The sequence below is a fragment of the Stenella coeruleoalba genome (genome assembly GCF_951394435.1).
Source record: "Stenella coeruleoalba genome assembly, chromosome: 4".
NCBI lineage: Eukaryota > Metazoa > Chordata > Mammalia > Artiodactyla > Delphinidae > Stenella > Stenella coeruleoalba.
The window spans coordinates 145,357,460-145,375,465 of NC_137149.1; the positions used below are offsets into that span (position 1 = coordinate 145,357,460).

The 18,006-nt window shown below is 33.4% G+C and overlaps 1 protein-coding gene across 5 annotated transcripts in view; it reads left to right on the forward strand.

The window, feature by feature from the left end:
- Positions 1 to 18,006, forward strand: part of FSTL5 (follistatin like 5) — a 1,111,808-nt gene that overhangs the window by 535,682 nt on the left and 558,120 nt on the right. For 4 of the 5 annotated variants that reach the window (XM_079921028.1, XM_079921029.1, XM_079921030.1 and 1 more), the window contains one exon: positions 11,005 to 11,038. In XM_079921028.1, the coding sequence (XP_079777154.1) occupies positions 11,005 to 11,038 (34 nt within the window). The remainder of the gene's footprint in view (positions 1 to 11,004; positions 11,039 to 18,006) is intronic. The other variant, XM_079921031.1, reaches the window with a different exon arrangement.

The window sequence follows — 18,006 nt, forward strand, 5'->3', positions numbered from 1 at the left end:
GTGATCACCACATCAATTGCCACCAATACCTTGTGCCACAAACAATGCTGTGGTGGTCATCCTCCCACCCTATTCCTTTATGGAACTTATGAGAATTTCTAAGCATTTAGAATGTGTGGTTGGCAGGGGATTATTCCTACTTTATTGCTCTGGTCTCACGCAAACAGTAGTGTGTCTTTTGTAATTTTATTTTTTCTTGAATTTTTTTTTCTAATATACAAAACATTCATTCCCTAACTATACAATAGAATTTATCTGCTAAAGTATTTGGGTCTCGGTATTTGGAAAGATAGATTTTTCATGGCAATTTCAGGCATTCTATTGTTGTTTTGTTTTTGTGTTGTCTTTTAAGATTTTACTTACCTATGCATGTTTTCTTTTTTCTTCTTATGCCATTTTGATATTTTGTACCTTTTCAGAAATATATCATTTACATCATTTACATTTACAAGATTATTAGATAAGACTTTTAGAATATAGTGCTTAAATATCCTTTACATTAAATGCCTATTGTCTTTATGTCCAACTTTTTCCATGCCACATCTTCTTTACATTCTATCTGTACTTTTTAAATCAGTCTTGCAAAAGGTTTGTCTTATTAATCTTAACAAAATGAAAGTCCCAGTTTAAACTTTGTTTATATTCTTCATTTCTTTTTGTTCTCTATTTCCTTGATACCTATCCTTTTTGTTTATTTTTATGCTGTTACTATCTTTTAATCTCTTAAGTTGAATGCATAGTTTGAATTTTATAAACTTTCTTGTTCCCTGATAATTAAAGCTATAAATTTCCCATGAAAGTTGTTTTTGTAGAGCTCCATGAATTTTGTCATGCAGTGCTTCCCTTTGCTTCAATCTAAATATGTCAGAATTACTTTATGGTTTCCTTTTTAATCAAAGGATTATTTAGTAATCCATTATTTAGATTCTGGATATAGGGTGCTAATTTCAGCATCATTTTGTTACTATTCTAACATTACTGAATATTATCTGATAAAATTATATGTATAATTTTCCCATTGGTTTTTATGAAGTTTCCTTTATGGGCTAATATACATTCAATTATTATAAATGTTACATATGTGCTTTAAAACAATACATTTTTTTCTTCATTCAGTATAGGATTCTTTACCTAATAGCTTGAGCTGATTCTCTTTAGAATTCATAGCTCAGATTATTCTTTGCTTGAATTTTCAGTTTCTGAGAGGTTGTTAAAAACCACACCACCACTTGTAGGTTTATTTGTAGATGTATCTACTTATATCTCTGTTGAATCTTTATTTAATATAATTAATTTATATATTAATTCAGTGTTAAGTCTATTAGATGAATATATGTTGGTGATGGTTATATCTTCTTATTTTATGCGTCTTATTAAGACTATATTTTCTCTCTAATTCCTTCACCATGCTTGTATATTTTTTACGTGCATTTTATCTCACATTCTAGTATTGCTATGCCAAATATCTTTGTTCTTATTTGGAATAGTTAGATTGATTGATATAGATATACATTTCTGTTCTTTTAAGTGCTTCTTGAAGACAGCATGTTGCTAGATCTTATTTTTTGACCCATCAGAGTTTTAAATGGTGAATTTAACTGTTTTTAATTACCATTATTACTCTTACATTTGGTTTTGTTTTCAACATCTTCCATTTATATTTCATGTGTTTTACTGTACTTTTATGTTCTATTTTTCTTGTTTCTTCCTTTCATTGTATAGATATAATTTCCTTTAATTGGTTTAAATGTTATAGTTTGGTTTCCTCATTATCATATAAAATCTCTACTTAAAACTCAGGTTTATATTCTATTTATCGATTTATTAACTTCCTTAACATTTATATCTACCCATAGAACAACACATACTTCACTTAGATTAGACTTCAATCCCTTTGTAGTCTACTGTCTGTCCTCCCAAAACACAAGTTGATAGTCTACATCTGTGCCTTTACCTAATATGCAACTAGCTTTTCTTTTCTTTTCTTTTTTTGTCCTTGTTATTTAGGCAATTATATACTTGTTGTCGTGAAGTTATTTCCTTGTCAAATTCTTCTGGAGTCTTTTTTCTCATCTTAATGAAATATTTTCTCAAAGAGTGACTTTCAAAGTGAAAGAGGAAAAAGTCACACCACAACAGTGAAGAACTCTGCTGAATTATTGACAGCCCAAAATATTGAAACCATATTTATGCCTAAAGATATTTTATTATAAACTCACATATAAATGTTAAAAAATTAATTTTAGTAATTTAAACATTTCATTGTCTTCTTATAAGTATGTTGCTATTGAGAAGTCTGATGTCAATATAATTCTTTTTTTTTTTTACTATAATTTACTCTTTCTGGAATTTAAATATATATGTACAGTATATGTAATATATACATATACATATGTCACTGATCTCTTTATATTTCACTCTATGCAAGCATTTATAATTCATTTTCTTATATCTTAATTGATACGTTACAAACTCTTTTGATTCTAGATTAATTACATAGTGTGGATAATGTATTTCCACTATTTCTTCTACTCTTTCTTACTTCTATTTTTAGGTTTCTATTTTGCTGGAATCCCTATTAACAGTTGAAGGCACTACTAATTAGAAGCCTTGTATCACGTAACTTCACTGACATCTTTTCTAACACTCTTTCCAGGATTCTTTGTCTTATCTCACTTATACTTTGCTAATCATTCTGCTTCATTCTTCCTGCAGTTTATTTCATTTCTCATTTTATTATTTCAACTATTATACTGTTCAAGATTAATATTTCTGCTTAGTTTTTCTCTATGATTACTTGTTCTCATTTCATTTACTAAAACATTTTCTTAAATATGCCCATCATGCTTATTTTAAAATTATAATTATCTCCTATGGTTTATGCTGTCTATTTGTCTTTATCTTCTAGTAATTGTATTAAGATGCCTAGATGTTTTGATCTGCAAAATCATGTTTAGGCACTGCTCCCTGTTAATCCTGATTTGATTCAAAAGAGAGTAAGAGACTGCAGTGTTAAGATCCTTAGACACCAAAGAACCATTTCTGATCTTCCCGGTACTACAAATGTTCCACGAACTCCTGTACTGAGAAGTTTACCTTTCAGCTCTTTGAAAGGAACAGTGTTGTGAAGCTGTAATGCCCTTAGATTGTAATCCATAAATCCTGTGATCTTGAAATACAGTAGGTAGAGAAATACATGAGCAAGAATATATAATCAGCCAGCTCATTCCAGCTGGGGGCTTGAGCTGCACTGAAAGTATTCTGCTGACAGTGGGCTTTGGGGTTTTTGCAGCAGACATATGTGTTACAGTACCAGTGGAAAGGACACTTATAAGGCTTTTGTAGCTAGATAGAAGTGGAGGGAAGAGCAAATCTCCAAAGATTTCTATCTCTTCTCCAACCACTTCTTACTGGCCACCTACACCAGTCATGACAACCTCTGAACTTCCCAGTAGTTTATCATATCTTTTATAGGCTCTTACTTGCATGTTTTAATTTGCTTTATATATTTTTCCAAAGAATTAGCAGACAATAGAAGTTGAAAAAAATTTTCCCAGTTCACATCAAGCGTCTTAGCATCTTGCCAGCATCTCAGTTCTAACACTGCAATTTGAACTGTCCCAAGATCTTTTGTCTGCCCTCCCCACATAGGGTATTCTGAGTGGGATAAATGCTCACTCTTTCAGCATTAGCCGACAGTGTAAATTTCCAGCTATCCCCTCTGGTTGTGGACCCTATATCTCTGAGAGTATTTTTTTCAGCACATGTAGTTTATGATATTACTCAATCTCAACAGTCCCAACATTTTTGTACTACCCATTACTATAGTTTTCTTATTTCTACTTGTGTCTTCATTTGCTTAATGATTTTAAACCCTTGGTGACTTGAAACCCATAAAAGGTGTGGAAAGAAAATAATATGCCTAAAAAGATCTTGCTGTGGTTTATGACAAAGAGTGTTTTTCCTATTGTTTTCCTCTAAGAGTTTTATAGTGTCTGGTCTTACATTTAGGTCTTTAATCCATTTGGAGTCTATTTTTGTGTATGGTGTTAGGTAGTGTTCTAATTTCATTCTTTTACATGTAACTGTCCAGTTTTCCCAGCACCACTTATTGAAGAGGCTGTCTTTTCTCCATTGTTTGTTCTTGCCTGCTTTGTTGTAATTTAGGTGACATATGTGCATGGGTTTATCTCTGGGCTTTCTATCCTGTACCATTGATCTATAGTTCTGTTTTTGTACCAGTACCATATTGTCTTGATTACTGTAGCTTTGTAGTATAGTTTGAAGTCGGGGAGCCTGATCCTCCGGCTCCGTTTTTCTTTCTCAAGATTGCTTTGGCAGGAAGAGATATGGGGATATATGTATATGTTTAGCTGATTTGCTTTGTTGTAAAGCAGAAACTAACACACCATTGTAAAGCAATTATACTCCAATAAAGATGTTTTTTAAAAAAAAAGATTGCTTTGACTATTCAGGGTCTTTTCTGTTTCCATACAAATTGTAAAATTTTTTGTGGTAATTCTGTGAAGAATGCCATTGGTAGTTTGATAGGGATTGCATTGAATCTGTAGATTTCTTTGGATAGTATAGTCATTTTCACAATGTTGATACTTCCAATCCAAGAACATGGTATATTTTTCCATCTGTTTATGTCATCTTTGATTTCTTTCATGAGCGTTTTATAGTTTTCTCAGTACAAGTCTTTTGCCTCCTTAGGTAACTTTGTTCCTAGGTATTTTATTCTTTCTGTTATGATGGTAAATAGGATTATTTCTCCTTCTGATTTTTCGTTGTTAATGTATAGGAATACCAGAGATTTCTGTGCGTTAATTTTGTATCCTGCAGCCTTTCCAAATTCATTGATTAGTTCTAGTAGTTTTCTGGTGGCATTTTTAGGGTATTCTATATATAGTGTCAAGTCATCTGCACACAGTGACTGTTTTACTTCTTCTTTTCCAATTTGTATTCCTTTTATTTCTTTTTTCTCCGATTGCTGTGGCTAGGACTTCCAAAACTATGTTGAATAAGAGTATTGAGAGTGGACACCCTTGTCTTTTTTCCTGACAAGCATTAGTGGAAATGCTTTCAGTTTTTGACCATTGAGTATGATTTTTTCTGTGGGTTTGTCATATATGGCCATTATTACGTTGCGGTAGGTTCCCTCTATGCCCATTTCTGGAGAGTTTTTTTTATCATAAATGGGTGTTGAATTTTGTCAAAAGCTTTTTCTGCATCTACTGAGATGATCATGTCGTTTTTATTCCTTAACTTATTAATGTGGTCCATCACATTGATTGATTTGCATATATCGAAGAATCCTTGCATCCTTTGGATAAATCTCACTCGATAATGGTGTATGATCCTTTTAATATGTTGTTGGATTCTGCTTGCTAGTATTTGTTCAGGATTATTATATCTATGTTCATCAGTGTTATTGGTCTATAATTTTCTTTTTTTTGTGATATCTTTTTCTGGTTTTGGTATCAGGGTGATGGTGGCTTCGTAGAATGAGTTTGGGAGTGTTCCTCCCACTGCAATTTTTTGGAAGAGTTTGAGAAGAATTGGTTTTAGCTCTTCGCTACAGGTGTGATAAATTTCACCTGTGAAGCCATCTGGTCCTGGACTTTTGTTTGTTGGAAGATTTTTAATTACAGTTTCAATTTCATTACTTGTGATAGGTCTGTTTATATTTTCTAATTCTTCCTGGTTCAGTCTTGGACAATTACACCTCACCAAGAATCTGTCCATTTCTTCATCGCTGTCCATTTTATTGGCCTATAGCTGTTTGTAGTAGTCTCTTATAATCCTTTGTATTTCTTTTTTTTTACTTTTTTATTTTTTTTGTGGTATGTGGGCCTCTCACTGTTGTGGCCTCTCCCCTTGCAGAGCACAGGCTCTGACGCACAGGCTCAACGACCATGGCTCACGGGCCCAGCCGCTCCGCGGCATGTGGGATCTTCCCAGACTGGGGCACGAATCCGTGTCCCCTGTATTTTGTTTAATATTTAAGAAATCATATCTTACAATCATGTATTTCTTCTGAATCCATACTTCTGTCCAGATTGTCTTTGCTAATCTTTAACATACTGTCTGAAAGGATCTGTTTGCCCATTTCTACTATTGAGCTGGATTTCATGTAGTCTATTTATGTAATAAAGATAGCACTTTGGGATTCTTCCAAGAAATGGTGTGGTATGAAGTAAAACGTGAATCGTCTGCTTTGATTTAGCTTTGATACGTAGCCAAATATATATTTCTTATTTTAAGACAAGACCACTTTGTCAGAAAATGTTTTGGAAGAATATTAAAATTGAGATATACCAAGAGATTGGCACTTCTTCTATTATGGACAAGACCTAAGTTTTCATAACGTAAGAATGGTTCTCAAAAGTATCATGCAGACAGGGTAAAAAATTTTTCTGACCTCTTAAGACTTATCACATAATTAAATAATTATAGTTTTCTTCTTAACATTTCCTAATTTAAAAATTAACATTTAAAATATAAAGTGATAGTTTGTAAAATAAAGTTGTGGATAATACATATTGCTTAGTGAACAATGCGATATTTTAGTGATAGAAACAAATTGGAACGGTTATTACTTTGAAAATCCTAAATTATACATATATGTGTATAATCACACACACACACACACACACACACACACACACACATACACACACACATACTGACAGGGTTCTAATACACGTTTAGGAATAAATGAGGTAGTTTATCCCTTTTACCTTCCTACATTACAAGTCTGTTCCTACTCTTCTCAGTCCATAAATTAATAATTAATTTATCTTCTGTAAATGCAGGCTTCTTAAACATTTACCATTTGTAAAATTTTTAAGGATATTTCATTGGTAATTTATAATTACATACAATTGTACAAATAGAGATTTCAGTGTTAAGAAAATAATAAAATAAAATATCAGTGAGTGCTAAGCCTATTTGACTATAGTTAAAATAAGTCACTGTATATTTATGATGGCAAAACTCAGTTAGGATTTCAAAAACACCAAGCTGTTTTACTCAATTGACCTCACAAAAACCAGTGCATTTAAAATCTGTGCTATCTCCACAAATTTTTGACAAGCCATCCTACTTCACCACTCAGCAGACTTTCCTTCTATTACATAAAGAAAATAAATCATCACAGATTGAACATGTTTAATTCATCATATCAAACCTACAAAGCTCCTGCATTTATAACCATGCCTTCCTATGCCCACCGGTTACATTAGAGGAACTGGTGGTCTTTCTAACTAAATTTTTTCCCCACTTATGTTCTTTATCACATCTACTTTTTCAATAACCTTATAAAGTTAGTCTAATCATCTCTCCCTTTTATCTTAATCCTCTCCATTTCTACTATGTATCTCCTATCATTTAGACTTTCTCAGTTCTCACTTATGTAAATAATATATTATAAATTTATACAAAATAAAACAAAAAGACAAGTGAGCAAAACAAACCCTATACCTCTGTGGACCTCCCTTCACTCTTCAGCTACACACCATCCTAGACCTTTCTTTCCCAGCTGTGTTTCTCTCATTCCATTTTTACCACTTCATATATTTCTCAATTACCCTCTCCTTCAATGAAAAACTTCAGTTTTACTTCCAAGTCCAAGCACCATCAAAAATGTGCTTTCTTTTAAATCAGTGATTCCATATATGTCAGTTCATCTGAAGGGCATTGCCTTAGATATAATTTTACTAGAGCAGTCATAATAATTCTATACTATTGAAAATCTCACACTTACATAATATATTCCCTAGTATTCCATGATTCCATGCTCTCCTGTTTGTTCTCCTATAATTTGTCTATCCTTGCATTGTCTTTTGTTGGCTAATTCGACTTTATATTTTTCTTATATTGTTTACAATATTCAGTTCTAGATCATTTAACTCTATTATATGTTCTCCAGATGCAGTACTGATGATTTATACATAGGCTGGTGATTTCTAAATCTATGAAACTTGTTAAAATATCTTCCATAAGTTCCAGGTATTTTGACCATCATCCTACTTTGCATCCTCAGAGTGATATTCAAAGTAAAATCACAGTCAAATATCAAACCCATGAAAATGTCAGGTTCTTTACTCTTAAGAGACAGAGAAGGATTATTTTAAGTGTCTAAACAACAAGGAAGATGGAGAGATGAAGATGAGAAAGATGATCGAAGAAGTCAGGGAAGATCAGAAGTTTAGTTTTAGACATGATAGGTAAGCTGTTATTAGATAATCAAGCAGAGATGTCAAAAATAAAGCTGAGTCCTCAAGTCCATTCTCTGCCTCTGCGTCTTTATTCCTGTCCTGCCCATAGGTTCTTCATAAACATTTTTTTTTCTTTTTAGATTCCACAGGGAGGGGGAAGGGTAAGCTGGGATGAAGTGAGAGAGTTGCATGGACTTATATATACTACGAAATGCAAAATAGGTAGCTAGTGGGAAGCAGCTGCATAGCACAGGGAGATCAGCTCAGTGCTTTGTGACCACCTAGAGCGGTGGGATAGGGAGTGTGGGAGGAAGACGCAAGAGGGAGGAGATATGGGGGTATATGTATATGTATAGCTGATTCACTTTGTTATAAAGCAGAAGCTGGCACACCATTGTAAAGCAATTATACTCCAATAAAGATGTTAAAAAAATAAGTAAAGCCGAATCTTTGAATCTGTAGTACAATGTTGAGGATTAGCTAGTGATATAAATTTGAGTCCTTAGGAAAAGTATGACACTTAAGGCCAGAAAAGTAGAAAAGATCACCAAAGGAATGAGGTGTATAGAAGAAAGTTAAGGGCTCAGTGTCTAGGAAACTAGTAGTTAGAAATTGAGGAGACAAGAAGGAATCAGTACAGGAGATAGAACAGGGGTAGCCAGACAAGAGAAAAATGAACAAAGCGGGACACTACCAGAAGGCAAGGCAAGAGGGATAAAAGTGTTTCTTATTTGGCCATCTTCCTTATCTTAGAGGTAATGCCATTCTTCTACTGGCTTAGACACTTGAGATCACCCTTTTATGCACTGTATCTCACACACAACACTTATTCTATCAACAAACCTTTCCAGCTCTAACTGATATTCCAACTCCACTGACACCACACCTTTCTGAGCCATTATCACCTCCCACCAGGATTCCTGCAATACCTTCTCTACTGGTCCCTCTAATTTTGTCCTTCCCTTCTTCAAACTATTCTCAATAGCCAGAATGATTCTACCGAAATGTAACTCAGATAATGTTAGTCCTCGGAGAAGAAACTCTCAATGTTTTTTTCAGCTCTCTCAGTGCAAAAACCAAAGAAATAACCAGGGACCTCAGTGCTAGTCTCTCTGCCCCTGTTGCCTCCTTGATTGAACTTCCTACAAAACTCCCCTCACTCAGCCTGTCCTGTTACACAGGTCTCCTTGGTATTTTTGACAATGCCAAGACCTCCTGTATCTCAGGAAGTTTGCAGTTGTTTTTCTCTCCTAAAACATGTTTTCCCCAGTTATATCATCTCATCTCACTCAGAATTTTATTCAAAAATTATTTAACATTATACACCTGTGTAAAATTGCAGTCATTCACTGCAAAATAACTCCTTTTAGGGTATATCTTTTTCTAAATATAATTTATTACCATTTATGTAATAATTAGGTTCCAAAAGGACATAATTTTTTGTCAGTTTTTTCATCCTTCATAGTCTTATCACTTGGAGCAGTGTCTGGCACATAGAAGTGATCTATGCAAATTTGTTGAATGAATGAATGATTAAATGAATGAGAAAATGGCAAAAGATGAGGAGAGAGACACAGATTTTTCTCTTCCTCAATACCCACTTGGAAAATTTAAACCAGCTTGACCTAAAATTATGAAAAAATAATGTACTTTTAAAGCAAGGAATTTATATTTATGTATATAATATACATAAATTTGTACTTCATATTTAAATTCTAGTTTAAATGAACAATAAGTACTCTAAATTAAAAATACATCAGAACTGAAAAAAATCAATTAATTAACAAAGGACAGTACATAATTTAGTCACAAAGCTTGGATGTGTTAGAATAAGAGACAGAGTACAAAGTTTTAGTCTAATAGAATTATACATAGGGTTGGCTGTTCCAGTAAATATACATTTGCCAATATGCATTTTTATTATCATAATCTGACTCTGGGATGAGTGCTTGCTGCAAAATAAGTTCTTTATATTTTTTAATGTGTTTATAAATTTTACCAAAATTTATTGGCATTCATACAATTCTGCAGATCTCTGTGTATGTGTGAGACATTTTGTTAGGAACATATTTCAAAATTATTTTTAGTATGATACCCTGAAACTTTTAGACAGAGTAAACTGTGCTTGAATATGAATCGAGAAGTTATAGAGTGCACAATTTCTACTTAAAAACTTGAAAGCAAGCTAATTCTTCTGGGGTTGCCTGGTAACTAATAAGGAGTATGTCAAATTGAAAGACAGGTCTGACTGAAGCAGCCTTGAATAAATAATACAATTGTTGTCAACTTTAGCCTCAGAGAAGCGAGACAGGGGTGAATTCTAAGCTAAACTGAAGGAAAAACTGTTGAAACATCTCGTGTTTTTTTAATTTTTCGTGAATTATCCACTGTTTGCCCTTAAACCTTTTTTCTCACTAAAATTTTATGATTAACATAGAGACATTGAAAGCAAATTCTGAAGATGTCATTGGAATTAAATGGAATGAACCAAGACCTTTTTAGGGCATAATAATTTATTTATTATTCATTAGGCATTTATTTATAAGTCCATATTCTTACAATGTATTGGTTTCTTAGAAAAATTTATGTCCACTAAGAATGATTACTGCTTTGATAAAAGATTTAACATAAGTATTTTTTAAGTTGAGAATTGTGTTATGGTAACTCCTGGGTATATGTACAAGAAAATATTTTTTGACAATTCTTTAGTTATAGTGATACTTTATATCAGCCTGTTGGTAAAATACTTACAAATTTTGAACTATTTTTGTTTTATTTCCAGCAGGAAAAAAGTCAAGAACGTTCAAGAATCAAAGGTAAGGAGTGACTATTTTACGATCATAGTTTTATACATTTGTGTAAGTATAGGAGAAGGAAAAAAAAAAAAGACGATGCTACTTTGAAATTATAGTTAAAAGTGAGAAAACAGTGGGACTTCAAAATCTTCAACATGATTTTAAAACCATTGTGAACCCTTTGGGAATTCCCCAAGGCCATTGAAGATTCTCCATCAAGATTTCCTTTCTTCAGTAGTGCTTTTGGAAACTTTGACACAATTTTCTGTTTATTCCCTGAGTTGTACTCATTGAATTCCTCCACCAACCATTGTCCATGGACTTGAGGACTCAGGGAAGGGGAAGGGTGAGCTGGGGAGAAGTGAGAGAATGACATGGACTTGTATATACTACCAAGTGTAAAATAGCTAGCTAGTGGGAAGCAGCTGCATAGCACAGGGAGATCAGCTCAGTGCTTTGTGACCACCTAGAGGGGTGGGATAGGGAGGGTGGGAGGGAGATTCAAGAGGGAGGGGATATGGGGATATATGTGTATGTATAGCTGATTCACTTTGTTATAAAGCAGAAACTAACACACGATCGTAAAGCAATTATACTCCAACAAAGATGTTTAAAAATAAACTAGAAGGAAGAAAATTAAAAAAAAAAAAGAGTTGGTGTTCTGTCACATCTATGATTTAGCATATGAACCTTTTCAAAATATGTTTTTTAGAGACTGAACTAGTTAGTCGCTGCTATCTCACTTTATGTTCTCTGAAAAAGCAAGAAAATATGTATTTATATATTAAAAGTTGGTGATAGCTTTTTGTATGGCATAGTCAATCCTAGTCAGACATAGGAAGGCTCTTTACACCATAAAGACCATCTTCAGTTTTGAAATGCACTCACTGAGGTAATAAATTACCCTGAGTAGATTGTAACCCTTCAACCAGGTTTTTCCATCAGTGTGTGCTCCTGCCAATCATAATGATAGAACTTCACAGATTTTTCCAGGGTTAGGCCTTCTGGTCTCTCCATTCTTATTCTGTGTTTTGGGCATCCTTGCCCACCTATCCCTTCCCCAAGGTGTAGTAGTCCAAGCCCGACAATGGAGCAAAGCACAATTGCCTTGTTTTGTTTTGTTTTAATTTATTTTATTGAAGTATAGTTGATTGACTATGTTGTGTTAATTTCTGCTGTACAGCAAAGTGATTCAATTTTATATACATACATATATATATATATATATATATATATATATATATATATATATATATACACATTCTTTTTCATTTTCTTTTCCGTATAGTTTATCACAGGATATTGAGTATATTTGCCTGTGCTACACTTTAGGACCTTGTTGTTTATCTATTTTGTATGTAGTCGTTTCTATCTGCTAATCCCAAATTCCTAACTTATCCCTTTGCCCACCCCTCTCCCCCTTGGCAACCACAGGTCTGTTCTCTGTGAGCCTGTTTCTGTTTTGTAGATAAGTTTATTTGTGTTATATTTTAGATTCCACATATAAGTGATATCATATGGTATTTGTCTTTCTCTATCTGACTTATTTCACTTAGTATGATGATCTCCAGGTCCATCCATGTTGCTGCAAATTGCATTATTCTTTTTATGGCTGAGTAATATTCCATTATATATATATATATATCTCACATGTTCTTTATCCATTCATCTGTCGATGGGTATTTAGGTGGTTTTCATGTCTTGGCCCTTGTAATAGTGCTTCTGTTAACATAGGAGTACATGTATTGCTTTGAATTACAGCTTTGTCTGGATGTATGCCCAACCATGGGATTGCCAGATAATACGGCAGCTCTATTTTTAGTTTTTTGAGGAACCTCCATACTATTCTTCATAGTGCCTGCACCAGTTTACATTCCCACCAACAGTATAGCAGGATTCCCTTTTCTACACACCCTCTCCAGCATTTGTTGTTTGTAGTCTTTTTAATGATTTCCATTCTGACCCGTGTTTGGTGGTATCTCATTGTAGTTTTGATTTGCATTTCTCTAATTATTAGTGATGTTGAGCATTTTTCTTGTGCCTGTTGACAATTGTCCTGTTTGATTCCATTCTTTTGGCACAGGAAATTTTTTTTTAGAGTTTTTTGGAGTTATACACAAATAAATTTTAAAATGTAACTGTGGAGAAAGTTACAAAGATTACATGTATTCCTGAAATGATGAAAGGATTGTTACACTTTTGAGGGTGGCTAGATTGATGATAGCAATTTTGCTTACTTAAGTCCAAATATAATCGTCACATTTTCGCACAACTGACTGACACAATTTTTTCCTTGTTTGGTCATCTGTAAGCGTCTATATTACTGAAGAATATGAAAAGACATACTTTTAAAAATATTGCTTGGTATATTTTATTCAAATGAATTATGTAAAACTGCCCTTTGAGGGATTCCCAAACTATGTTCTTTTTCAGCAAACTAAAGTATGTCTTGTTATTTTATATATGAAATTATTACATTTATTTTTCCTCAGAATACTCATATTAACTCAAAGTTTTGTACTTTTGTGTGGCAAAAGGGAATTTCTATTCTAAGAGGTGATGTGTGATGTTCATTTAAATGATATTTGCATTTTAAGCATACTGAGTGCACATCTTCCTTCTTATGGAGGGGCCCAGGGTTTCAGAATAATCTTAAATCATATTTATAATTCTGTTATAGTTGAAATAAGTTTAGTATAGCTTTCTTTTTGATGCTTTATTGCCTTGTAGTACATAAATTATAACATCTGAAATAGTAGAAATTAGTTTTTTTTCCAACTATTGGCTGGGAACATGTTTTCTTTTTATAATGTAATAAAATTTTCAAGATGATGCTTGCCACTTCTTTCATTGTTACTGGCTGACACATGGTTCAGAACCTTGACATAATGTCTGCTAGACTACTGAATTTTAAGTAGATATATGGTTACATCAGGACTTGTTGCCTAGCTCTGCTTAGAGGAACTCTACATTTTTTCTTGAATACTTATGGGAATCATCTTACAATATTATTTTACTGGAACTTATGGTCATTTAAATATTTTAAAATCTATATTAAGAAGAAAAAAATTATCATAGAAGCAATAGCTTACCCATTATTAAATAACAAAAATTCTGAATAGTAAATACATTTCTTGGTCACTAATAGTTGAAGTGTGAGCTATGGCCTCATTTGATCTTACCAAACAATTCTCAGCTAGTAATTCTCTGACTTCCTGACTAATTGGTAACCTTATTTGCCAGAACCCGTTTATTACATTGTCAAGAATATATACACAGTCTTTCATCTTCTAATTTCTTGCATTCGGTTCCTGTTTCTGCTTGAAACAACAATCCCAACCTCATGATATCAGTGACCTGAAATTACATTAGTTCACAGAGCACTACAATGAGAACCAATCTCTCATTTTTCTGTGTACATAGAGACATACATTGAAATGTTTGGAAACTTGCAATTCTGTCTCTAATTGATTATTTGACACTCACATGCTCTTATTCTAATATTATTTTGGAATGTCATACAAATCCATATTTTACATATTCTAAAATTATATCTATATGGAATTCAACTGACAAGATGAATTTCAGTTCAATAGTTAGTATGGATTCTCAACTAATTTTCATCATTGTTTTGCCTGTTGTTAAATGAGACAAAGACTAACCTCTATTTAGTACACAATTTTGAGGTTTACAATTAAGATGTCCTTCCTTAAAGTTACATTAAAGATTATAGCAGAGAAATAAATACAGTTACACAGGTTTGAAAGAAAGATCAACTATTCAGGAAACCATCTTTCACACTGTTCTCCAGTGACATTACAGCTAAATTAAACAGAGCACATTATGTGTTTAAAACCCATTGAGAATTTTGTAAATATTATTAAGAAATAATTTCTACTATAAGGATCATAAGAAATCAATTATCATCTGCCAGTATTTCTCGGGTAAGTATTTTTGTTTGTGACTGGTTTATTTGTGTCTATTTTAGAGCATCTCTCTAGAGTTCTTAGTGATAAAACAGTAACAGTTTTTGAGGAAAATTTAAATAAGCCATGCTTGACAAATAGCTTAAAAATTCTATCAAGTTTTTACTACTACTCCAAAATAGTGTGAAGTTTTACTATAATCAGAAGGCTGAAATCACTGTGGAGAGTTTGCATGTGCTTATGCTGTGGCATGCTTCTCAGTATTGGCTTCACCCTCTTCTGTCAGTAAAAGAATGTCCATTCATCAAAGAGATCTGATTGCTTTTAACGCACAGTTTCCCCCCTCCTCTCTTCTCAAGTGGATATTCTTGGCTCTTCCCATTCAGAAGGGTTAAAAATAAAGTATGTTCCTCTTTCATTACTAGTTATATTTTTGTTAAGACTCTACATTTGGGGGAGACTGAGGACTAAAGTCCGTTCCCTGATAATCGTTTACATGTTATATTATTATCTTCTCTGTTTTGTTAAATATCTAATTGATGTCAGACACTGTGCTTTTTACATATATTATCTCGTTTTAATAGTCAAGCATGCATTATTAAGATTTAGAATGCAAATATGCCCGCATTTTGAGAAATCACATCCAAAGTAAATAATACAGATCAATATTATCATTCTCGTTCTGTTTTAAAAGGGATCATAGTTTATATACCCAATCACCAACTTATGTTAGGTAAATTCAGCATACTGTTATTAGCAATGTTTTTTACATTTTCATGGATTTGATACATATGAATTTTATTATTTATGCCTTATTTTTCTTTAACATCATGGTCACAAATATTTTCCTGCTAATTTATATAAAATCTGCTCAGTGCTTTGTAACTTTAAGAAAAAAATAGATAGTGGTAAGTGCAACATAGTAATATTCTAACGGACACATGTAAGAATTACTCAAGCTTGTTCACTAGGTACTTATGATCTTTTACAAATGACTTAACCCCTCCGGAAGTAGTTTCTCTTTTATGGTAAATATTAGTGAAACATACCTTGTGATATCAAAAGTCCTTTACGTGTCTGAAACTCTAAGTCTTATACTTCTATAAGGACATTGGAGAATGCTATTATTACAAGCACTTAGGATGCAAAAGTCTATGACTCAATGGGTTCTAAATGGCAAATATTATGTCATACACATTTGTGTATATGAAAAAAGTAAGCTGCACAATTGCTCTTCCTATGGTACATAACTTCTTACATACATTGAGCAATAACAGAAAACATTATGTCAAGACCATACTTGGTTGAATTAAAAGAGTGTGTTTGGGACAGTAAATGCTGTTAAAGAACTATGAAGCCTGCAGTCTTTATACACACAGATGCACATACAAGCTACCTTCTATTTATTTTTAAACACTCATGGGTTCAGATTCTCCTTTATTTCCTACATCACAAAACTGGTAACTGAGAACACTAAAAGTAATTTGATATATACGGGAATTATATCTCAGTCAGGCTGAAGGGGCATTGCTATGAGATCGGAATGCTAAACTCCTCATTTGGGCTGCCTGAATATTCAGAGCTCCTACATTAGAATAATTTCACAGAGTTCCTGAGGTCAGCTCACTTCTTCAAGCTCAGGTAGCTAGTCAGGAACAGTGAGTGGATAGAAATTGACCTTCAAATTCTTATTCATAAAGGCCATTGGATATATTACATTAACAAATGAAAATATATAAAACTGAAAGACAGTCATTCATGTATATGAGCCCTTTATGAGACTGTTTTGTCTAATTGTTGCATTTCTTTATGTTTAGGAAACAAAATATCGCCAGCACAATTAGTAATACCTGAAATGGAGACTCTTACCATTAACTGAAATACAGTCACTATATTTTTTTAAAATAGATCTTTATTAATAATTGCTTCACAATACTGTGTTAATTTCTGTTGCACAACAAAGCGAATCAGCCATATGCATACACACGTCCCCATATCCCCTCCCTCTTGAACCTCTCTCCCACCCTCCCTATCCCACCCCTCTAGGTCATCGCAAAGCAACAAGCCCATACCCTGTGCTATGCTGCTGCTTCCCACCAGCCAACTGTTTTAAATTCCGTAGTGTATGTATGTCGATGCTACTCTCATTTCACCCCAGCTTCGCCCTCCCACCCCATGTCCTCAAGTCCATTCTCTATGTCTACCTCTTTATTCCTGCCCTGCAACTAGGTTCATCAGTACAATTTTTTTTTTTTTTTTAGATTCCATATATATATGTTAGCATACGGTATTTGTTTTTCTCTTTCTGACTTACTTCATTCTGTATGACAGACTCTAGGTCCATCCACCTCACTACAAATTCAATTTCGTTTCTTTTTATGTCTGGATAATATTCCATTGTATATATGCGCCACATCTTCTTTATCCATTCATCTGTTGATGGACACTTAGGTTGCTTCCATGTCCTGGCTATTGTAAATAGAGCTGCAATGAACATTGTGGTACATGACTCTTTTTGAATTATGGTTTTCTCAGGGTATATGCCCAGTAGTGGGATTGCTGGGTCATATGGTAGTTCTATTTTTAGTTTTTGAAGGAACCTCCATACTGTTTTCCACACCGGTTTTATCAATTTACATTCCCACCAACAGTGCAAGAGGGTTCCCTTTTCACCACACCCTTTCCAGCATTTATTCTTTCCAGATTTTTTGATAAGTGGCCATTCTGACCAGCGTGAGGTGATACCTCATTGTAGTTTTGATTTGCATTCCTCTAATGATTAGTGATGTTGAGCATATTTTCATGTGCCTCTTGGCCATCTGTATGTTTTCCTTGGTGAAATGTCTATTTAGGTCTTCCGCCCATTTTTTAACTGGAAAGGAAACCATAAACAAGAAAAGAAAGACAACCCTCAAAATGGGAGAAAATATTTTCAAATGAAACAACAGACAAAGGATTAATCTCCCAAATATACAAATAGCTCATGGAGCTCAATATCAGAGTCACTATTTTTTTTTTTTTTTTTTGCGGTATGCGGGCCTCTTGCTGTTGTGGCCTCTCCCG